General features: G+C 34.1%; 3 protein-coding genes and 1 long non-coding RNA gene across 10 annotated transcripts; 2 read left to right on the top strand and 2 right to left on the bottom strand.

Annotated features, from left to right (window-relative positions):
* Nucleotides 1–195: 195 nt before the first annotated feature.
* beta-Spec (spectrin beta chain) lies at nucleotides 196–12115 on the bottom strand. Of its 6 annotated transcripts, XM_015927758.3 has the most exons (14): nucleotides 11684–12101; nucleotides 11200–11258; nucleotides 10905–11062; nucleotides 8131–10798; nucleotides 4025–7355; nucleotides 3838–3942; nucleotides 3595–3699; nucleotides 3034–3155; nucleotides 2886–2962; nucleotides 2465–2581; nucleotides 2050–2172; nucleotides 1760–1865; nucleotides 1413–1638; nucleotides 196–1333 (listed from the first exon to the last, which is right to left on the bottom strand). In XM_015927758.3, the coding sequence occupies exons 3-14, from the start codon at nucleotides 11038–11040 to the stop codon at nucleotides 1181–1183; spliced, it is 7269 nt and encodes a 2422-aa protein (XP_015783244.2). In that variant the 5' UTR covers nucleotides 11041–11062; nucleotides 11200–11258; nucleotides 11684–12101; the 3' UTR covers nucleotides 196–1180. The 6 variants fall into 6 exon arrangements, with proteins under 6 accessions (XP_015783244.2, XP_015783267.2, XP_015783258.2 ...); XM_015927781.3 differs by lacking the exon at nucleotides 2050–2172; XM_015927772.3 differs by lacking the exon at nucleotides 3595–3699.
* A 1193-nt stretch (nucleotides 12116–13308) lies between these two features.
* mEFG1 (mitochondrial translation elongation factor G 1) lies at nucleotides 13309–16502 on the top strand. Its single transcript, XM_015927810.3, has 6 exons — nucleotides 13309–13483; nucleotides 13559–14163; nucleotides 14264–14414; nucleotides 14475–15540; nucleotides 15607–15767; nucleotides 16220–16502. Exons 1-6 carry the CDS (start codon nucleotides 13427–13429, stop codon nucleotides 16400–16402), a joined length of 2223 nt encoding a protein of 740 aa, XP_015783296.2. The 5' UTR covers nucleotides 13309–13426; the 3' UTR covers nucleotides 16403–16502.
* A 102-nt stretch (nucleotides 16503–16604) lies between these two features.
* On the bottom strand, nucleotides 16605–20941 carry LOC107361083 (ribosomal protein S6 kinase beta-2). Of its 2 annotated transcripts, XM_015927825.3 has the most exons (4): nucleotides 20387–20941; nucleotides 19749–19891; nucleotides 17657–19003; nucleotides 16605–17251 (listed from the first exon to the last, which is right to left on the bottom strand). In XM_015927825.3, the coding sequence occupies exons 2-4, from the start codon at nucleotides 19836–19838 to the stop codon at nucleotides 17240–17242; spliced, it is 1449 nt and encodes a 482-aa protein (XP_015783311.1). In that variant the 5' UTR covers nucleotides 19839–19891; nucleotides 20387–20941; the 3' UTR covers nucleotides 16605–17239. The 2 variants fall into 2 exon arrangements, with proteins under 2 accessions (XP_015783311.1, XP_089124792.1); XM_089268666.1 differs by lacking the exon at nucleotides 20387–20941 and having other exon boundaries at nucleotides 19749–20184.
* Nucleotides 20302–21746, top strand: LOC149094407 (uncharacterized). The gene is made up of 4 exons (XR_016199521.1): nucleotides 20302–20440; nucleotides 20858–20887; nucleotides 20969–21206; nucleotides 21297–21746. It is a non-coding gene; the product is annotated as an uncharacterized LOC149094407 (long non-coding RNA).
* The last annotated feature ends 497 nt before the right edge of the window (nucleotides 21747–22243 follow it).

Here is a 22243-nt window from a genome sequence, read left to right as displayed (position 1 = left end):
CTACTAGTCAATATGCCTCAATGACAACTTTAGAATTAAATTGATAATCAGATTTAACTTTTGTTTTGAGTTGGTTGGACTTAACGTTTTATATTTTTGATAAAATATTCATCTATCTCTATAATATGAGATATTCTGCTGTAGAAAAACATGATTTGAATTGAAATTTGGATAAAAAATAATGAAACGAGTAGATTTGAAGTGCATATATTTTATTTAATAACTTTTGACTTCTAATAGAGGGATAATATTATTTTAGTTTCCTCAGTGTCAGTGAGAAAGGATTTAGGAAGGTTGGGGTTGAGGGGAAAGGATCAAATTTATCATTACAATTAGACTTGTCATGGAATAAAAGAGCTTTTTGTCCTTAAGTTAGCAATGAACTATCTGCAAATTTCTGGGTTTGGTCAGGATAGTTGTTTCAATGGAGGGATAGATAGTGTGAGGAAGAGACAGAGAAAAAGAAGTGGCCAAGAAAAAAGTGTATTGCGAATAAAGTGATTCATTTGGTAGAGTCCTAGTCTTGGTTGAAAGTTGAGTTGAACATCACTGGCGGATGTTTTCCACTTTTTAAAAAATGGTGTTACTCCGGTTTCAAATGGGTAAATAATCCATGTTGATGTCGATGGGAGAAGAGGAAATAAAGTTTTTAATCAACTTTCGATTTGGTGCTTGTTTAAATGGGCGATGAAAAGGTGGTGACATGAAGCGTTTTTGTATATGAATGTGAAAGTGAATGTAAGTTTGTATGTATGCTTTTATGTTTAAATGTTCAAAGAGAATTGGCTTTAGTTAATGGTCTCTTTAGCTGCTTGATTCAACAAATTAATTGATTTCAATTTATTTTTGAAATTGTATTTCATTCTATTCAAATCAATTCCAATCCCTTATGGTCATAGGATCATCTTTCACAAATCCTTTTTGACCCATTTCTTTTTCTCTTCATCTCATCTCATTTTCTTAATCATCTTCTTTCCAAAACAGACGATCAATGTTAAATATATATTTTTTAAAGGCAGGAAAAATGACAAGCGTAGAGTCGACTTAATTTTAGAAAAAGAAAGATGAATATATGAGCTATCAATAATATTGCCCAACTAATCGTAAAGTTAGCATTTCTCTTGACTCGTCTTTTGAACCAATTAAAAAACCCTTGCCCTCAGTTTAAAGGCTATTTCTATTATGTTTTCTTGATTAAAGTGAAGAATCCTCTTTTCTTGGGTTCATCTTTTGGCGCTGACGCTGGTAAAGTTTGCGATCGAGAGGGACCAGGAGAAGTTTGCTGTTCCCGAGCACATTGATTAATCTTGTTGATCCAAGAATTCAAGTCCTCCTGTTCAAAGAAGAAAAGAAATTAGTAAAAGAAGAATGTAAACCTAATTGTTTAAATTTGGAGAGGAAAAAAATCTTACAGAATTGGCAGCTTCAAAAAGATATTCTCCACCATCTGGTAATTTTAACCTAAAGACGTTCTTTCGTTTAGTGTAATCTGCAGGAATTTCAGCAACTGATAGCTTGAGATCTATAGGCTTTTCGTTTCGAAGATATCTATCAGGTTCTTGTTTGAAATGCTTTTGGTCCTTGAAGACACACAAAGATGAACCTCTAAGTACCGCATAGATTCCTTTTTCCCAGGATCTGGTCAAAGAAAAAATAAACAAAGCAATTAGAGAAGCAAATTGTGCTTTTTAATGAGCCACAAGAGAGAGAGAAGGCTAAAAGTAATTTATTGTTCACGAATGTGTCAATCAAGACTTACCTATTGGAGGCTCGTTTTGTTGTTGATTCCCAAACATGTTTTCGATTGAGGATATTTTCAAGAACAATATCTTCATCACTTGTGCCAGCCGCTGTTCCAGCACGTTCTGAAGGTAAAAAAAGTTACAGCATATTAATCACATTATTGAGCAAGAGTTTTAAAGACGATCAATAAATAAAAACAAACAATCTGAAAATTTTGACATTCAACAATACAAATAAAATTTTTGATTAGTTAGCAATGAAAATTGGTGGCAATTTCCATGCACTTTTGGTGTTCATTATACCCACCCAAGTCTTCATCAAATGAAGATTTACGTTTTCTTCTCCAACTGCTGAAAGGTGACTTAGACCGGTAAGATGACCTCTTGAATTTCGACTTCGCGGGGGAAGCCGAAGAAGAGGATGCCCCGGCTAATTGAATTGATTGATTCGTATCAACATGCATTTGACCATAAATTAATTTAAACGACGGTGTTAACATTTGATAAAATAACGAAACACACATACACAATCAAATATTAAATAGACGAGGTATTAGATGTAAAAAAATAAAGATGAGGACATAAAAAACGGAATAAATTAAAATAAATTAATTTGTTAGCAAAAAATGAAAGTCAGTAGTTAATAGTTAGAAATAAGTAGAACAAAGAAATAAAAAAGGACAAAAGGGACAAACTATCATTTTTCGTTTAAACCAACTTACTCTTGGGTAATGTTTCAGATTTAAAGGCTGGTTGTTCTTGAATAGAGATAGGTGATGAACTTGATTGCCGTTGAGCCATAGGTTGGCTCAGTTCTCTCACGAGTTCCGGAGCATGCACTATTTTTCAATATCATTTCATAGGAAGGGAAAGTGGTTTCATTTTCAATCAAAAAAGGTTAGAAAAAAGTTTTAATTTCATGCAAAAATAAAACAAAAAAAAATGCAGGATATGCAGGCCAAGCACAAGGGCAAACCAAGCAATCAAATTTTAGGGTTAAATTAAAGGGTCCGGGATGATTGAGTGAAAATTGTATTTGTGTGTATATATGGTCAACCTTTTCAGCAGTGCGAGCCAAAGCGATAAGCTTAATTTGATCTACAATCGAAGCAATCAAATTGTTAAAATGCAGCTTCAACATACCTTTGGGTTCGAGTTCGGATAAGGCTTCAGAGAGTGGTCCAGCACTTCGTTCGGAAACATCACCTTCTCCATCGAGTCTAATTTAATAAAGAAAAAGCATAAAAGTTATTCAAGTTGAAGAAAAATCAAAAATTAATTCGTTAATTACCGATCAGATGGTGGTTCATCCGGTGAAGGCGTTTTCTGTGCTATCAATTTCGCCATTTCTTCTTGCCTCCTACGTTCTTCCAACTCTTCTTCTTCCCTTCGTCTTAGCTCACGCATTTCAAACTGTGAAACAAAGTTATCAAAAATTGATTAGTAATCGAATTAACTGATGTCAATCAATTTACTAGTATAAAATGAGTACATTTCATATGCAACATTCTCTGAATGAATTTGATGGATTAATTTTGTAGGGTTAGTTTTGCTTGATAATGTTATTGGTTAAACTTGGTTGAATTTCAAGTTAAATGGTGAGTGATCATTCATTATTAGTTTAGTTCACAAATATGCATCACAAATTGTTTTCAAGTTTTTTTTTGCTTGTCAAGTGAAACAAATTTTCGGCCATAAATTGAAGATTGAAAACATTGAAAATTAAATCATTTGATTCAATTTTTCTCTAGGTTATGAAGCTGATTAAACGTGCAGCCGTAGCAAGTAATCATTCCAATTTGATAAATAACAATAAACAAATAGCAACTCAATTGTAAATTTTCACCCTTACATCATTATAGAAACCAGATCTTCTCATATGATCGTCAAGCTCGGAGTAGGCTTGAGTTTTTTCCTCCAAATTAATTAAAACTGCTTCTTGAGCTCTAAGCTCAAGCTGATAAATTGTAGTTGAAAAATATTTGAATTAGAAATTAAAAGTGATTAACAGAGTAGTTGAAAACCATTAACTAAATGAATTGAGTAAATTGGGTTAAGTACTATTAGTTTAAATGATAATTGTTTCTTTTCTTACCGTAGTCAGTCTTACAAGAGCAGCAAATCTCTCTTCTTGAGCAGCTGCTGATTTTTCAAATGCTTCATGTTTCTTGAGTAACTGTTCAACTTCATCAATTGTATGCTATAATAAAAGGGGGAGATAAAAGCAAATTATTACCATCATTAGAATTTCAAATGTTATAATTGAATTAAAGTAAACTTACTCCAAGTTCACGACTTAACAAGTAAGGCTCTTGTGCGATTAACCAGGCCTCAGCAACAGCCGCATCACGAGCGAATTGATACACTTCTAAAATAAGCTGCAAATGATCCCATCTTTCTTCCCATCTTTGCATCATGGAACCTCTTTGGTTGGTTAAGGTAAATATTTTGTCTCGAATTTCTTCAGAGGCATAATGATTGCGTTCTAATAATTCTTTACCCAAATTCATACAAGTACCGAAATTATCTTCTCTAGCATCTATCTCTGCTTTTAAACTTTGGTGGTTATTCATAAGTAATTCAACTCCAGAAACATCTCTTGGTTTCTCTGAGGTATTCATTTGTCGTACAACGTCATCCATCCAGGCTATAAGATCACGGACCATGTTAAAGAATTTAAAGAGATCACCTGTGTCGGCAAGTTTCTGTTTACGAGCTTCACAGTTGCTTAATAGCTTGTACCATGAATTGACTACTTCCCTTTCCCTGTCAACAATGTCCTGTGCTTGGTCACCAGCATAAGAAGCTTGTAATTTATTTGATTCATCTTGAATACCCTGTACAGCCAATCGTAAGGTTTGTAGATCTTTTTCGAAGTTAACATGTTTCCTTTGAAGATTAGAAACAGATTGGGCATCTCGTCCCAATTCATCTGACATAGAATTATACTTTTCATGGATTCGAGCCAAAACATCTTTACAATCATTAAAGAATTTAAATTTCTCCCAAGAAGCTGCCAGTAACATGTCCCGAGTCTTGATCAACTCTTGAAGATCATCCCAGGCTTCATTCAAACAGTCCTTCCATTCAGCGATCTGTGCTGAATCTGAGTGGCCAGCATTTATTAAAGAATCAGCTGCACTGTTAACATTTGATACTCGTTCTTTACCAAGTGACTCAGTATCACGAGCAAATACCTTAAATCGTTCACGAAGTGTTGTAACAAGGTCGTAATCTTGTCCCAATTCGTGTGATCCAGCAATGACTTCTCTTTCTTGTATCCAGAGCATTACATCATCAAACTCTCGACTAAGAGAGTACAATGATAAAGCTTCATTCAACTTGGATCGTCGTTCATTGGCTAAATCTTTAAGACCGGCGTATAATTTATCAACTTGAGATTGTCTAACTGCAATTTGATCAGCTTGAGGATGACCCTCAGCAACAAGCTGCCTGGCTGTTTCACCTAATTGTCGCACTGTAGCAGCGTAATCTTCAACAGCATTTTCCAAACTCTCATGTTTTTTCATTAAATTCTGTACACTTGGTTCATCTTTTCCTCTATCTTCAACCATCATGTATAATTCTTGTTCACTCATCCAAGCCTCCGCTTCAGATGCATCGAAGTAATATTGCTGTGCTCTTTCAGACTCAAGTAATTTACTTCGACGATGATCCATCTTTTTCTTAAGATCATCCCAATGGGCAAGTAATTCGTCAATTAATGTTTCAAACTCAGCTGAATCTGCATGACCGTCTTTGATGAGCTTTCGTCCATTGTCACAAATGTTCATTATTCTTGGTTCATGATTGTCAATTTCAGTTCTGAGTGATTGATTCTTTTTGATTAGCAATTGAACACTGAATAAGGTGTTACCATAGTCAGTTGAAGTGGCAAGAGGTTCTTTCTCTTTAACCCATAGTTTTTCATCCTCCACATCTCTTCGGAATTGGAACGCTTCTTTCTTTTTCATGAGTTCCTTTTTCTTTTCTCCCAAAGGAGCTTGTAATTTCTGGAATTTTTCGACGACCACAGCTTTTTTGGCTTGAATAACTTCTTTCTTAGCTGGGTCAATTTTTTCAAGCTTGCTAGCAATAGCTTCTAATTCATTTAGCTGCTTAGATTTAGTTTCAATTTGTTGTTCAATATTTTGCTGCTTTTGAAGGAAGTGGTTAACGGTTGTTAAATCTTGACCAGTTTCAGGTTGCATGACTTGACTTTCGAGTGATCTCATCCATTCATCGAGCTCATCGTAAGCATGAACACAAAGCTCTTCTTTTTTGCCTTCAAACAAGCGAGAGCCTTTTTCTTTGGTTGTTGTTTCAAGAGCATCGAATGAATTATTTAATTCATCAAGTTTGGGTTGTATCACATTAATAAGTTCAGGCTTTTCTTTAACAAATTCTTGTCCTGCCTGCATTACATCATCAAGTCTATCTTTATTAGAAGCAATTTCAGCCTCGAAAGCTTGATGTCGAGTCCATTTACTGTGAATTGTTTTAGCACTTCGGTAGGTTTCGTCCTGGGCAATAATGTATTTCTCTTGTATCCAATCTTGAAGCTGCTCAACATTTTGTAGGAACTGTTGTGTTCGAAGTTGATCTTTGAGTTTTTCAGCGTACTCTTCGGATCTTCTTCTATTAGCATCACGCCTAGCTGCAATATCGTCTGCCTTTCTACGAACTTTGTCAGCACTAATGATTCCCTCTTCACAGAGAGTGTGTGCGAAGTTGATGACAGCATTAATTTTTTCATCATTGGCTTCCATGGTTGTCTCAAATGCATCATGTCTCTTACAGAGTTCTTCTGCTTGCTCAAGACTAGTTGGAGTTTCATCTTTAGAAAGATAGTTTTCTTGTTGACTAAGCAATACTTCTGCTTGTTTTGCGTCACGATAGAACACTTGCAAATTGAGATTTTGTGACAGGAAGTGCTGTCGATTCTCCCACATTTGATGGAGCTCCTCCCATCCATTTTTCAAGGCTCTCAATCTCTCTCTGAGGAACATGTACTGTGGATCAGTTTGTCCTTGAGTAACTTTCTCTCCGTATTCCATCATACTATTGTAATCTTCGGTGTAATTGTCTATTTCATCCTTAATTTGCTTATGTTGGTTCAATAATTTCTCTGCTTCAGCAAGACTGGTTGGAGTATCTTCAGAGGCAACGTCAGTTTGAGTTTTAGTAAGCCAAGCTTGGAAGTGATCAAGATCTCTTAAGAAACGATGTAGGTCACCTGCCTCTTCTAATTTAGTTTCTTTAGCTTTCAATACTTGCGTCAATTTATCCCAGACAGATCGAATTTGTGCTGTTCTTTCTTCAATTAATGGGACTTCTTCAGGGTGATCAGCGCGAATCTTTTCAGATTCTTGCTCTAAGGTATTCAGTTTATCTTCAATAGCAGCAAGATCTCTTTCCATACCACTTAAACGTCTCTGTAAGGTCATTATACCAGTTAAATCATCACCAAGCTCTTCTGTTGCTTGAAGAAGTTTTGTCTTTTCTTCGATCCAGGTAATTGTCTCTCGGCATTCAATGTGATATGTTTGAACTCCATGAGCAGAATCGATTTCTTCTCTCTTCTTTTCAGCCTTATCTCGAAGTTCAGCCCATCTAATGAAATATTGAATCAGATAGTGAGAATTTGAAAGAAAGAGAGAAAGAGGAAAAGTGGATGTGGACAAAAACAGAGAGTAGAAAAAATTAAGTAATGTATATTTTACAATGTATAAACAATTTATTCAGTAAGGGTCAATAATCTTTGCTATAATGAAAGACTAATAATATACCACAGACATCTTTTTTCTTCCTCAATCAAACACGCAAAGTAAAAGTCTTAGGAAGTTAAGGTGTAATCTTTGCTAGTCTCAATTACAATGGAATAAAGTTACACTGAAAAGTAACAGTGATATTGTTAAATTTATCCAGCTATAACAATACCGTTGAAAGGTAAGACTCTCAACAAAAAGCAAAGTTAGATAAAACAAAAGGTCCATTTGTACTGCTGAATCATGGTTGGATAACTGTTGAGAATAAATACTTTTTTTGTTTGAATTCAATAAATGAGCTACTCAACTGAAACACAATTTCAGATCTAACGGTAAACATTGATTAATAAAACGAAAAATAAAGAAAAATATTCAACATAATTGATAGTAGACAACTCAATGCAATAAATGAACCATTCAGTCAACAAATATTTAGTGTGAAATCGTCTCAGTGAACTGTATGTAAGATTCTAAACAGAATGACGTTAATAAATGATTCTATAGATTTACACTTAATCAAGGATATCACTGACATAAAATTAAAAGTATCTACCATAAACCATTTATAATATAGAGGAGAAAAATATAAAATATAAAGATGCATGAGCAAATTAAAATACCTTTGGTTAAGCTGATTTTGCCGAGATACAATCTTCTCTGAATCAGGATGTTCAACAGTTAATAGTTGTCGAGCAATCTGATTGACGGCAGCAACTTTAGAAGCATTTGCATTCATTTCTTGGTCGAAAGTTTCAAACCGATGTTTCATTACTTCAATGTCTTCCATATCACGATTCAAGCTCATAGAGTCGAGCATCTTCTCTTTCTCAGCGATCCATTGTTCAACACCATCAGCTTCAGTGAATAATTTAAATAAGGAGATAGCATCATTGAGTCGAGACTTTCTCTTTTTAGAAAGTTCATTAAGTTCCTTGTGACGGGCATCAATTGTAGCCAATCTTTCCAAGACTTCGGGTGCATCTCTATCAGCAATACCCAAATTACGGGCTTGGTCTTTGAGACTTTCAATAACAGCTTCATGTTTCTTGAGCTCTTCAGTTGCCTCATTATGTTTCTTGGATAGAGCTTGTGCGTGAGGTTCATCAAAACCGACATCTTCACTAGAGATCAATTTGAATGAATCTTGCATGTAAGCATCAACATCATCAGCGTCAGTGAAGAATTGATGATATTCAATAGCCTCAGTAAGACGAGTTGTCCTTAAAGCTTGTAACTCCTTCAATTTGTCCCACATTTCTTCAATCTCTTTGATTCGCTGACTAATCTCTTCAGCGCCGAAATGTCCTGCTTGAATTAGATCTTCTCCAGCACGAATAACATTGAGAAGTTGATGTTCATGTGCACCTAATTCATCTTCAAGGGCTTTATTCTTGCTTATTAAAAGATGCACTGTTGTTAAATCGTGACCAATTTCTGCGGAAGAAAGAATTTGTTCTTTCTCCTTGATCCATGCTTCTTCTTCAGCCATGTCCCAATAGAACTGCCAAAGTTTCTTAGACTCTTCAAGACGATTCTTACGTTGATCTGCTAGAGCAACCAACTCAGCATAAGAAGATTCCAGTTTTTTAATGCGATGGTGAATAGCTTCGGGTTCCATGGGTCTATAGCCTGTCACTTCGAAGTTTTCAATAAACCGCTTGGCTTGTGCAGTTGTTGCACCAACACGATCACCAATTACATGGATATCAGCTTCCAATAAGCTATGCTTTTGGAGTAGGTCAACAACGCCCATGAGATGTTTGCCATAATCAGATGATTCGAAGCGACTCTTAAGAGCTTTCATGTCATCTTCGATGTAAGACATTTCTTGAAGAGTTTGTTGAAGAGAAAGAGCATTTTCAAGACGCGTTCTGCGATTTTTCAATAACTCAAGAAGATAATTCCATAGACGCAATACATTATCTTTTCTGGCATTAATACGATTGATGTCATGATAGTTCTCAGCTTCTAATTCTTGAGCCACAGCAACAACTGCTTGAACCCTTTCTTCATAAGCAAAGATATCTGTTTCAATAGCTTCATGCTTTTTAGCAGCCGCTTCAACAGCCGGAAGGTCGTAGCCAAAGTTGTCTTGAGAAACCAATCTTTGATTTTCACTCAACCATGTCTCTCTCATACCAGCTTTACGGTCAAATCGGGCAGCAAGTTGCTCAAGCTTTTCTTGACGGATAAGTTCTTCTCTTAATGCCAATTCTCTTTCATGTTCAGCCTTTTCTAGCCGCTCCCAAGCTTTATTGACATCTGAAATCATTCTACCTTCCTTTGGTGTGTAAGCTTTTTGATTATTTGCTCTCATCTTGGATTTTAGGGAGAATAGCAGCATTTCAAGATTACTTTTTTCTTCGAATTTTTGAGGTTTCTCCACAGTTCGGTAGTTATTGAATTGAAGAAGTTGTTGTTGCACCCCTTGTAAACTGTTGGTGAATTGACGATCCCCAAGAGTATCAATGGTTTGTTCAATCCATTTCAAAAGGTCAGAAGTCAATTTTTCATAATCATCGACCATTCTGTCAGTTTCCATAGCTTCACCGACTACTTTGGCAATTCTTCGACCTTGCACTGTTTCTTGCTTCATCTTGGAGAAGTAATGGTAGTAAGTTACAACGTAAGTTATAATGGATTTCTCGTCAGGATTGTCGGTACAAACATCTTCAGGGTCAAGTAGTCTCATTAAACCAAGCTCTTTCTCGGCAACATTGAATGCATTGTTGAGATTGTGGATAGGATTGGCTTTGCTTAATTTATCATATTGGATGAGATCAGGTCTGTGTTTGTGGATGAGAGCATTGAAGGCTAATCCGTCCCTCCATGAAGTTGTAAAGTTTCGCACATTGACACTATGATAGCCGGCAGTTTTCATTTGACACCACAAAAGAAGTGCATCTTTGGCAGATTTTGTTTCTTGGTTGTCAACTTCTTCAACCATGATATCTTGAATTTGGAATCGTAAAATAATAGTCCAAATTAAACCAAGAGTTAACCTTGGATTACCATCAACAACATCATGAGACCCCATATTTTCCAGATGAACTCGTTGTTCTCGTAAAAGAAATTGCAACGCTTTGTCAACATTTTCTAAACAATGTATCCTCATTTTACCCTTAGTTGGTTTAGGTAAACGTTCACCAGACAGTATTTCCAGAAGTTTGAGTAACATTTTACCATCACGTAAATCAACATATAGATCATTGATGCGGCAGTTAGCTCGAACTAGGTGTGAGTTGACCCATTTAGTGAAGGTCTTTTTCTGAACCGATTCTCTTTCATCTATACACAGAATAGAAAAGAGGAAAACGTAATGTATTAGAAATTAAGGTTATTTCTAGGAATTAAAAAATATAAAAAAAAGATAATTATTATAAAGTAAACATACCAGCTAAAGCTTTAATTCTTGACCTCTCAAACAATCTGGATGAAGAGTTTCCCCCATCATATTCATAATCGTCCATAAGGATCTCTTGTTGGGTCACCGGGTCCCATCGAGGACCAACCGATATGTCGGTAGTCATCTTTATTTAAACCAACTATAAGCTAAGAGTAAAATAATTTATAAAAATTATCCATTAAATAGAGCAAGGCACAAATTACATAGACTTAAGATAGAAACAGGGTAACAAGTCAAAATGTTACTAATCAAAAATAAATAGGCAAAGAGAAAGGATACTCACCAGACACAATGAAAAAACAAGTTAAAATTCACAAAATTTAATCAATTTGATGGTCACGCCTGGATAGTTAGTAAAGATGAAACCATTGCAATATAATAAATAAACGTTGATGTTTCCATTGTCAGGAAAGAAGAGATGATGAGTAAAATAGAGGAAAAAAAGAATAAGATGGGCATGTCACACAGAATTTAAAAAGCAAAGAGATGAAGAAAAGCTGTGTCTAAAAGCTTGATTAAACAATCAATAAGATTGATTTCAATTGAAATTATCCAATTTTACCAAACATTGTTGATTACAGTATTGTTTAATAATCTTAATTTAGTAAAATATGTTAAAATCTAATTAATCTTAAAGGTTTAAGGTTGGGTGTGGCCGTACATTACAAGGTTACAGGATTTCAATATACACTCAAATATATTTTATAACACAACATATCAAACTTAATAGAAATGAGAAGAGAGAAAAAAAACAAAGGCAACTTTACCTGATAATTTATCATTGAATCGTATTCTTGTTTGGTTGAATTAATGTTAAAAGGATGAACACTAGAATAATGTAAAATGATGAAGGGAATGATGAATTTAAAGTTGATGATCTATTAATTGGCGCTTCATATTATAGTTTAGGTTAATAAAAAAAGATGTAGACAAACAGAATAAACTGAAGTTAAGTGAGATGTCTAACCTTCTGCTCTCTTCTTTCTTACTCACTCTCTTTTCCTCTCTCCTCAGAGCCTCACCCGGAACTTTTCCTGATCTTCACAATTGTCATGACGATTTAAATACAGTTAAAAATATAAATTTCGGGTGAATTGAAAGTGAAAATTCTGAGATTAAACACAGAAAAAGTGACTTTTGGTTAATTTACCTGAAATTGAATAACCCAACAACTGTGAATATCGCCACACCTAATGCTGAGTGGAGACCTCTAGGTTTAAACCTAACAATATTGTATACAAACGATTTTCTGGTGTTTTTAGATTTTCAACTTTTAATTGTTTCTCTTTTCAATATTTATTTGAAATAGACATCGGTTCCTACGTTGTAATATTGCTAACACTTGAACTTAGGTCAGCCAAGTCTAGAATGGTCAAAAGAGATAACCAGAGCTATTAACAACACTCATGGTTAAAAGAAAGTTGAAAAGCGTGAAATAAAACGTCTCTTTTACTGCAGACTTTCAAGTTTTTGTTCATCTGCTATTTTTATTTACCATTCATTTAATAACCAGATTTTGCGATTCCATTGTTTTATTGTGATCAAAGATACTAACAGTTGTTTTCTGTGTACAATTATATTCATCTCTCATTTTTTTCGGGGTTCAAAGCAATTCAATTGTAATTGAAATATTCAATGCTCGTGTTCAATACTTCATTTCATCATCTATACAAATTGAAACCCTATTTTGATTGAAAAGTACAAAGAGTTGATTAAAAAACTCAATGAGCTCGCAATTTCAATTTAAATTAAACCAACCTAATTTCAGCTATAATTTCAAATTGACTTTCATTTTGCATGAATTTAGTCCGATTCCATTTCCTTTCAAATAATTTCCAAATTATAATAGTTGATTATAAAGATAATGTTAGAGCGATAATTGTTTAACTCTCATATTATTGTTTAATGATAAATATCAATAAAAAGCTTAGGTTTATTGTTTTCAAAACCACATCTAGTTGTGAAAATAAACTAACATTTACAGTTATTGTTTATCATGTTTATAAATTTCAAATCGCTTACCTCGGCATTAAATTTCTGTTTAAATCTCTATTTTGGACCAAGAAACCATTTTGATTAAGCTCATCTAAATGATGTTTCACTTGAAGATTTAAAATAACACACAACTTACGTAATCAATATTACTCACCACCTCACAAATTCGTTAAGATTAATGCAGTTGTTAAATTGTCATAAATATGTTGATTTTCCTTGAAGAGCTTTAATATGATAAAAATTTAATTGCTTAGTGAAGGTTAACAATTCAGAAATATTTGTATTTCAATATTGATTGATTACAATGTTAGACAACAGTTTAATTTGTTTGTGTGAAAATAAACGATGAAACAACTGTAAATTATTAAACTGTCCCTAATGCTAAAAAATGAATGGAAAGCATGTGTTTACCACTCTTGTTTTTTAAATTATTTAATCATGAATAAAGTGCAACTGACTCGGATTGTAATGTTATTTATGTTTGATTGAAAATTGTCATCTTTAGATTGGCCACAATGATTATAACTAGGTTTAGGAAATTAGTGAACCCAGCGAGTTATCGCTTTTGCCGGGTAAGATGTCATTCGTTACCTCATTGGTTTCGTTTTTTGTGGAATGACTTTTAACTTTTTTTATTCTGTTTTCAGGCGTTTCTAAGTGATATCAGGCATCATCAAGAAGTTAGAAATGTTGAAGATATCCGAAATATTGGTATCTCTGCTCACATTGACAGTGGAAAGACAACGTTAACGGAGAGGCTTCTTTTTTACTCTGGTAGGATTGATGAAATGCACGAGGTTAAGGGTAAAGATAAAGTCGGTGCTGTTATGGACAGTATGGAGCTAGAACGAGAAAGAGGAATCACAATCCAATCGGCAGCAACTTATGTACTTTGGAAGAGTAAAAATATTAACATTATCGACACTCCTGGTCATGTTGACTTTACGGTCGAGGTTGAAAGAGCACTGAGAGTTCTTGATGGTGCAATTTTAGTTCTTTGTGGCGTCGGAGGTGTCCAGGCACAAACATTCACAGTAACTAGACAAATGGCTCGTTATAGTGTTCCCTGCATCGCTTTTATTAATAAATTAGATCGTAAAGGAGCTGATCCTCACAGAGTTCTGAACCAGATGAAAGAAAAGCTTCATTTTACAGCAGCTTTGACACAAATTCCGATTGGTATTGAAGATAATTTAAAAGGAATCATTGATCTGATTGACGAAAAAGCAATTTATTTTGATGGACCTCATGGGTATGTAAATTAACACAAAGATAACATCTTATTTTAATAGAAATCAATAATTAAAAATCATATTTGGCTATTTTTAATTTATTATTCCTATCTATTTCAGGGAAAAAGTACGACATGACGAAATCCCAAAGGATATGAGAGCCGAAGCTGTTGATAGAAGACAAGAATTGGTAGAATGTATATCAAATGTAGATGATGTTCTTGGAGAGATGTTCTTGGAAGACAAAACACCAAATAATGAAGATATAAAGGTAAACTAGTCATTTTAATAACTGATGTGTATTAATCAAAATATCTGCATTCGTCCGCAGGCAGCGATCAGAAGGAATTGCATTTCGAGAAAATTCATCCCGGTTTTAGTTGGTTCAGCCCTTAAAAACAAAGGAGTTCAACCTCTCATGGATTCAGTAATAAGCTATTTACCGAACCCTGCCGAAGTTGAAAATTTTGCATTCAAAGAATCGGATGATGGCAGTGAACCATCTAAAGTTATATTAAGTCCTGCTCGAGATAAAAGCAGCCCATTTGTAGGCTTAGCTTTCAAAATGGAACAAACTCGATTTGGTCAGTTAACTTATATTCGCACTTATCAAGGTAGTGTAGCTAAAGGTGATATTATTTGGAATGCTAGAACTGGAAGAAAAATTAAAATTCCTCGGTTAGCTCGAATGCATTCTAATAACATGGAAGATATATCCGAAGCTTATGCTGGTGACATTTGTGCCTTTTTTGGTGTTGAATGTGCATCTGGTGACACTTTTGTCACCGATCCTAGTCTCAAATTATCTATGGAATCAATTCATGTACCAGAAGCTGTTATCTCGATGTCTGTAAAGGTAAAGGACAAAAATAGGGTTGGAAATTTTACTAAAGGTATTAATAGATTTGTCAAAGAAGATCCAACGTTCCATTATACTTGGGATTCTGATTCTAAAGAGATGATTGTATCTGGAATGGGTGAACTTCATTTGGAAATTTATGGCCAGCGTATGGCCAATGAATACGATTGTCCTGTTGAACTGGGCAAACCTAAAGTAGCTTTCCGTGAAACTTTAACGGCTCCCTGTAAATTTGATTACTTCCATAAGAAACAATCAGGAGGTGCTGGTCAATATGGTAGAGTTGTTGGTATTTTAGAGCCAATACCTTCACCACGAAATACTGAACTAATCTTTTCACCCGAAATCGTGGGTAACAACATACCCAAACAATTTTTGCCCTCAATTGAAAGAGGTTTCCGGATGATGTGCGAAAAAGGTCATTTAAGTGGTAACAAAATACGTGGAATCAAATTTCGATTAAAAGATGGACAAAGTCACAGCGTTGATTCCAATGACATTGCTTTTGCTTGTGCTGCTGTTGGTGCCATTAAACAAGGTAAGTAATTTAAAATTTAAAATTAATTTCCAATTTCTAATTGATTCTTTTATTATTTCAATTTAGTGCAAAAGCTTGGAAGGTGGCATATTATTGAACCTATCATGAAATTGGAAGTTACCGTTCCTTATGAATTCAGTGGACCAGCCATTGCTGCAATCTGCAAAAGATCGGGAGTCATCGTTAATACCGAGGAAGCTTCTGGTTACATGGCTGTTTCGGCTGAAGTATGTTGAATGTTTTCTTATTGCATAACTTTTCAAGAAACATTATACTTTTGTTATCAGATTAGATTTAATTGCAAACTCTTGATGATTGACTAGTTTCTTGTATTTCTTGTTTTCGTACTTACTAACCTTAATTTGATCAACGCGAAAGTCATGTTCGTTTTACTTTTTACTTTTTTTTCCAGTCAAAGCAAGGCTTTCTAACTCATAAAATCTGAAGGTTGTTAACTTCAATTAGCAACTTGAAAATAGAAAATATTATAAAAAAAATGAATTTAAACATGTAAAAGATTCAATCTCATCATGCATTCTTGATCTTTGACTCTCACTTTTCATTTATCTTCCTTGCTTGTCAAGTTTTTTATTTCATTTTCATGTTACCTTCATTGATTCCCAATTAATTTCATTTAATCATTCACATATTTCTCTTTTTTTTATCATCCTTAAATCAGGCTCCTCTCAATGATATGTTTGGATTTACAACTGAATTGCGAACGTTATCTCAAGGAAAAGGCGAATTCACCATGGAATTTTCAAAATATGCTCCAGTCAGAGGCGATGTTCAACAACAATTAACTTCTGGTTACAAAGATGATAACCCTGATTCACATTTAGAAAGAAATATTATATTATAAATACAATGTAGATATAATAAATTCGTTTTTTTTTCTTTTCGTAATTTAAGATTTATATCAAATTACAAATAAAACATTCATCAAATTTTATAAATTTCAATGAACATGAAACAATTTCAATCTTAGATAATTCATTTTTACATCAATCATCTAAAATGAGATCACATCTAATTTTATTGAATTGAATTGCTCATTAGTTCACTTTCTCTTTTAATATGAATAAAAGTTTATTAAATAAAATGAAAAAAAAACTAAGCATTAGGTTAACAAAATTCTTGTTAACCTAGTTTAATGAGGTTGTATTATAAGCTTATTAGCTTTTAACCTTGAAAATGCGTGTATAGTTTCAACACTTTTGCTATCAACGGTTATAACAATTTTAAAAATCACAAAAATTGCTTTCACTCATGATTTTTCTTTAAGATTGTGAAGTAATGTCTTCAAGAGAGATACTCAACTTGCTATGTTGATACCAGACAAAGTGAGAAGTAAGCTTAATTTTCATGGCTGTAGCTAAGGTACCATGGTTTATTAATTACAACGCCAATTAGCAATTATTAACTGTTAAGAATTAGGCACTTTATTTTGCTTGATTGCTCCGCCGTTTGTGATGAATTGGTAAAAATAGCAGAGTTTTTTGTTGTTTTTTGCATCAGATTCTCCTTTTAGCTTTTATCATGGGGCAATGCGGAGAGATTTGACGATTAATTTTGTTGTTGTTGTTGAATGAATGATTACATATATATATATATTTATGATTAATATAATAAATATTGTCACAAAAAGGTAAAGTAACGTATATGCTCTTTTAAATTGCCAATCTAAATTCTATTCTGGTCAAATGTGGATCTAAATGCGAAAAGGAAAAAGAAAAGAGGTGAAAATAATTAGATACGGATGAATTATATACTTTTAGAAACAGTAAAACAAGAAGAGCACGATAATGATTGATATTATGTTGTTGTTGGTGATGAGAGTGAAAGATGAGTTTGCCTTCGGCAGTAAAACGGTTATTTAGGTGGTAAAGAATACGCAGAAAAAAAGGGAATAAAAGTAAGGGTAAAAGTTAATGGGATAAATTATAATCAGAGCAATACAAATGTTACGTTTGTCAGCGGTAAAATGAACGGAAAATGTTGCAAGATAAACAAGCTTATAATGAACAATAATTACTGACAAAAAAAAAAGTGATTACTTAATCTCTTCTTGTTTCATTATTAAGTAAGAAAGATAATGGAAAAAAACAAATCATACCTTTCGCATTTGTTTTACAGGCAATGAAGGAGAGCGTAATGTTGGTGCAATTGAGTCGCCATTACCAATTGCACTTGCAGATTGCTGTTGACCATTGACACTTGCTGTTGATGGAGGAGTGTTGGTAATGTCCATTTGCTCTACTGTTTCACTTAAAAAAGGTAAACTTTGAGAATTTGCAGGTATTGATGATGAAAATGTATTCTTTCGAGGTGACCTAGAAGAATGGTTAGGAAATTTGTGTGCTTCGTCTAGAAGAGAGGGTGCAACATATGTAAAGCCAAGGAAAGATCGATTGAAGCTTTCACTGATGGAAGATTCATCAGGACTATCGATTGGTGGTTGACCAGTAAATCTAGTGTCAAATAGTGATGTATCCTCTTCACTAGTTAACATTGGTTTAATTGGAGGTTCACAACGTTTGGCAAGAACATCATCCCAATTGACATTAGAGAAGAATGGATGCCTCCTGATGGGTTCAGCATCTTCAGTATTTGAGCAAAGTCTAAGCTGGGGTTTTCGTTGTAACAGTTTACGGATCAAGTCTTTAGCATCAGGTGTTAAGTATGGTGGTAATATGAGTTTACCTTTCAATATTTTTTCAATTGTTTTACGTCTAGATTCAGCTGAAAAGGGTGGATGGCCAACTAACATATCATACATTAAAGCACCCAAACTCCACCAATCAACTCCTCTGGCATGGCCTGTTCGAGTCAAAATCTCTGGCGCCATATATTCAATAGTTCCACAAAAGGTATGAGTTATCTTATCATTGTTAAGTGTTTCTTTACACAGGCCAAAATCGGTTAGCTTTATATGACCTTTAGAATCTAATAGAATATTTTCAGGCTTAAGATCCCTATAAATGATGCCACCTCGGTGGAGATGTTCAAGGGCCAAAACTATCTCAGATAAATAGAAACAGGCTGTATCCTCCAGGAAGATTCCTTCTCTCTCAAGATGCATAAAAAGTTCACCTCCAGAAAGGTATTCCAAAATAAGGTACAATTTATTGCCAGTTTGAAATGCATAAATCAGGTCAACAATGAAGGGGTGCTTAACTGATTCAAGAATACTTCTTTCAGCCTTGGTGTGAGCAGTATCCTTTTGACTTCGGCAAAGTGTTGCCTTTTTTAGGACTTTCATGGCAAATATTTTCCCGCTTTCTTTTCCACTGATTTTGCGGACTTGGAAAACTTTACCGTAACCACCACGTCCAAGAACCTTGAGTAGCTCAAAATCTTGTGGACCAGTTTTCTCTTTTCCCATATTAACAGTATGTTCATTCAGTTGAATTTTTTCCATATCTGCATCCTCTAAGATAGCACTCATGTCCGGTTCAGTAATCTGTGTCAGTAGAAATGAAAGAAGATACCGAATGAAGGTAAAAGCAGAAGATATATATTTAAAAAATAAACAACCAGTTCGGGTAGTCATCAACAGGATTCTCAACACTTTCAATAGAAACTTTCATAGTTTCATGTGAAAACAGTGTTTCAACAATTAATTGTTTACTGGCTATCATTGTTAGGGGCTTTCAGTTTAAATAATAGTTTATAAAATATCTTTTTGATTAAATATTCACCAACAAATCAATTGTTCGGATTATACTTTAAAGTAGAGAAAAATTAAGCAAAAATGGGTGACCTGATTGGGTTTCGAATTGAGGAAAGTCAAGCTTATTCATCTACAAAGCAAACTAGATGAAACTAGAAGTGTTTGTTAAAAAAAGAGAGTGAAGATGCGATGGGGGAAGTGAGAGTTGGATAGGATTCAAATCAATATTCTATTGAAACAGCTTATCTGAATAGAGAAATGAAAAAAGGTCTGTTTAAGGTAAAAAAGTAACTCCTGTAGTTACGAGAAATGTCATTAACCATATCAAAATTACATCTCTAGTCTGAAAGCTGATGTAAACTTTCAATCAGTGTATCCAACATCCACCAAGACCAGCATCATCATCATTATTAACACTATCACTTTTCCCATCAAATTGATCTTATGCACCTGCTGATAGCGCTCATGTTGGCAGTTAGACATCTATACTTCAGTTAAAGCGTATAAATAAAAATAAAGTGAAGATTAATGTTACCTCTTGATCATCTACATCAATGGAGTCTTCATCAGAGTAATCATCCTTGGCATTGGTTTCATTTAATTCTAAATCAAAAACACCAGCCATTTTTGTTTTATAAATTTTCAATTGTATTCACTATAGAGTAAGCTTAACGTTAACTGGACACAAACAAATCGCACATAAACCGAAAAAGTGTAATGTTTAAACCAATCATCACCAAATCACATTGTTGAGTTGATGGTCAGCGATAATCCAAACCCAGAGAGTATCAAGTTGTTGTTGGAAGATTGATTCGCAGTCAGTATAAATAATGGATTATCACAATAATTGAGAAACAATAAAAGGGACAGAAAAGAGGAGAATAAGAATTAAATAAATAACGGTTGATAAGTGATGATAGGGTGAAAAATACACTATTAAATTAAAAGAGATGATTTACTTAATGCATGAAACAAGCCAAAAGACAAGCCAGAAACAGCTCAACTCATTCACTCTCTCACCATTTTCTCCTTCTTCTTTCTCCCTCTTCTCATACTTCTTTCTGCATCTCTTTCTTTTTCTCTTTCTCATCTAGTTTCCACCTAAAAGACTAACTCAACACCCCCAACACTAGTCACCACCATTTTTTTCTTGTTTCCTGTAGATTTTGTTACCTTTTTCAACAAAAAACAATCACCACTAAAGATGAATATATTCACAAAACACAGGTAAAAATGGTTCAAAATGAATCCAAACGATACGCAGTACTATGTTACTACTGTATTGAACACAAAATGAAGAGATAGAAGGAGTTGATGATAAGGTTTGATTTTTTAGAGATGATGATAATAACGCTGATAATTTTGATGATGATTGCGATTGTTTAGTGGAAAACTCTTAACAAGGTTATTTAAAAAGAAAAGCTTTGCGAGATGAAAAAATAGCAGAAATTGTTTCCTCTATCTACTGCTATCCTTTTGGAATCTTTTTTTTCTATCTCTCTCTCGTTGAAAATGAAAGATGTTGGTTCGGTCTCTGATTCCCTTTTTTTTCTTCCTCCTTCTGATTATTTGATTATTTTATTCACAATTTCAATTAAAACTGGTACAATATTTTTGTCGCTTGTTTTACCTTCACTTAACCAGTTATTGAAAAATCGGAAATGATAAGATAATGTGAGTAGAAAAATGTGTAATTTAAACATGATCCTCATGTTCATTACTCTTTCTTTCATTCTTTCTCCTTTTTCTATGTAGAATCACGTTTAGGATGATGTTTTATTAAAAAGGAGTAGGAAAAGGTCAATCATTCCCATGGTAACGTTCCAACGTGGGTTCAGGAAAATATAAATTTTGCTCACAGGAAGAAAAGAATCAGCCCATGATTGGATATTCAACCCTGAGCCATTTTGATGTCGTCATGAACAGTTGGTACATAAGGCAGACATAATTAATTCAATCCTCTCCATACTTTCAACCAAATATCACTTCTGAGGTAAGGCGCAATTTTTCTCTACATTTTTTCCTTCTGATGTCATCTTAAACTCGTGGGTATTCTTTTCTTTTACCGGTTTATCTCTTCTAGTCTCAATGTGAACAAAAGAAGAGGTTTTAAAATGGCGGGAAGAAAGTGGAAAAGTGAAAAAGCCAAACATAAAGGTGAACATTTACTCTTCAATATTGGACTCAAAGACGGTACATGAGGTTGTTGGTATATATTGTAACATGGTTTAAATGAAGAGCTCAAAGATGCATGAATTTAATGGCTTGGATTGTTGATGACGGCGATGATGAAACATACAGAAGAGAAAGAGAAGGAAATTTTCCAGTTTCTTCAACTGGTTTTGAGCAGATCAACCTAGATAATCTGTTCAGCTGAATAATGATGGTGATGGGAAGGAGACAAGTTGACAAAGCTCAAATCGATTTCATCTTCTAGATAATCTTACGCAAGCCTTTTTAATAACAACCTATCAACCTCTCATTATCATGGATTAGAAAGACCTCTCATTGTGTTGGACTCTTCTTCCGGTCATTTTTCAGCCTTGCTTAATCAACGGGTCTCACTAAAAAACCAAAGACGACCAAAAAACCAAAATGAGACCAAAATAACCAAAACACAACCAAAATAACCAAAATGTACCAAAACAAGGTAAATCTTTCGATTTATAATTTGGGACTTTAGGGGGTTTGTAGGGACACAAAAACTGAGTCCTTTAGTGCTATCAAAAAATTTCTGTGATGGACAGTTTTCGAGAAAATTGAAGTTGAAATTGCAACCGCGAAAGCCTATTTTTCACTTATTTAACCAGATTTTTTCATCAAAATCATGTTATTTCACGAGTTTTATCGATAAAAAATGGTTTCAGGCCTATTCTAAAACACTATTCCAATAACATGATTTTGATGAAAAAATCTGGTTAAATAAGTGAAAAATAGGCTTTCGCGGTTGCAATTTCAACTTCAATTTTCTCGAAAACTGTCCATCACAGAAATTTTTTGATAGCACTAAAGGACTCAGTTTTTGTGTCC

This window comes from Tetranychus urticae, chromosome 1 (assembly GCF_039701765.1).
Source record: "Tetranychus urticae isolate SD_2017Ah chromosome 1, NJAU_TeUrti_SD_1.0, whole genome shotgun sequence".
Lineage (NCBI taxonomy): Eukaryota > Metazoa > Arthropoda > Arachnida > Trombidiformes > Tetranychidae > Tetranychus > Tetranychus urticae.
This window is presented reverse-complemented; position numbering and strand designations above follow the sequence as displayed.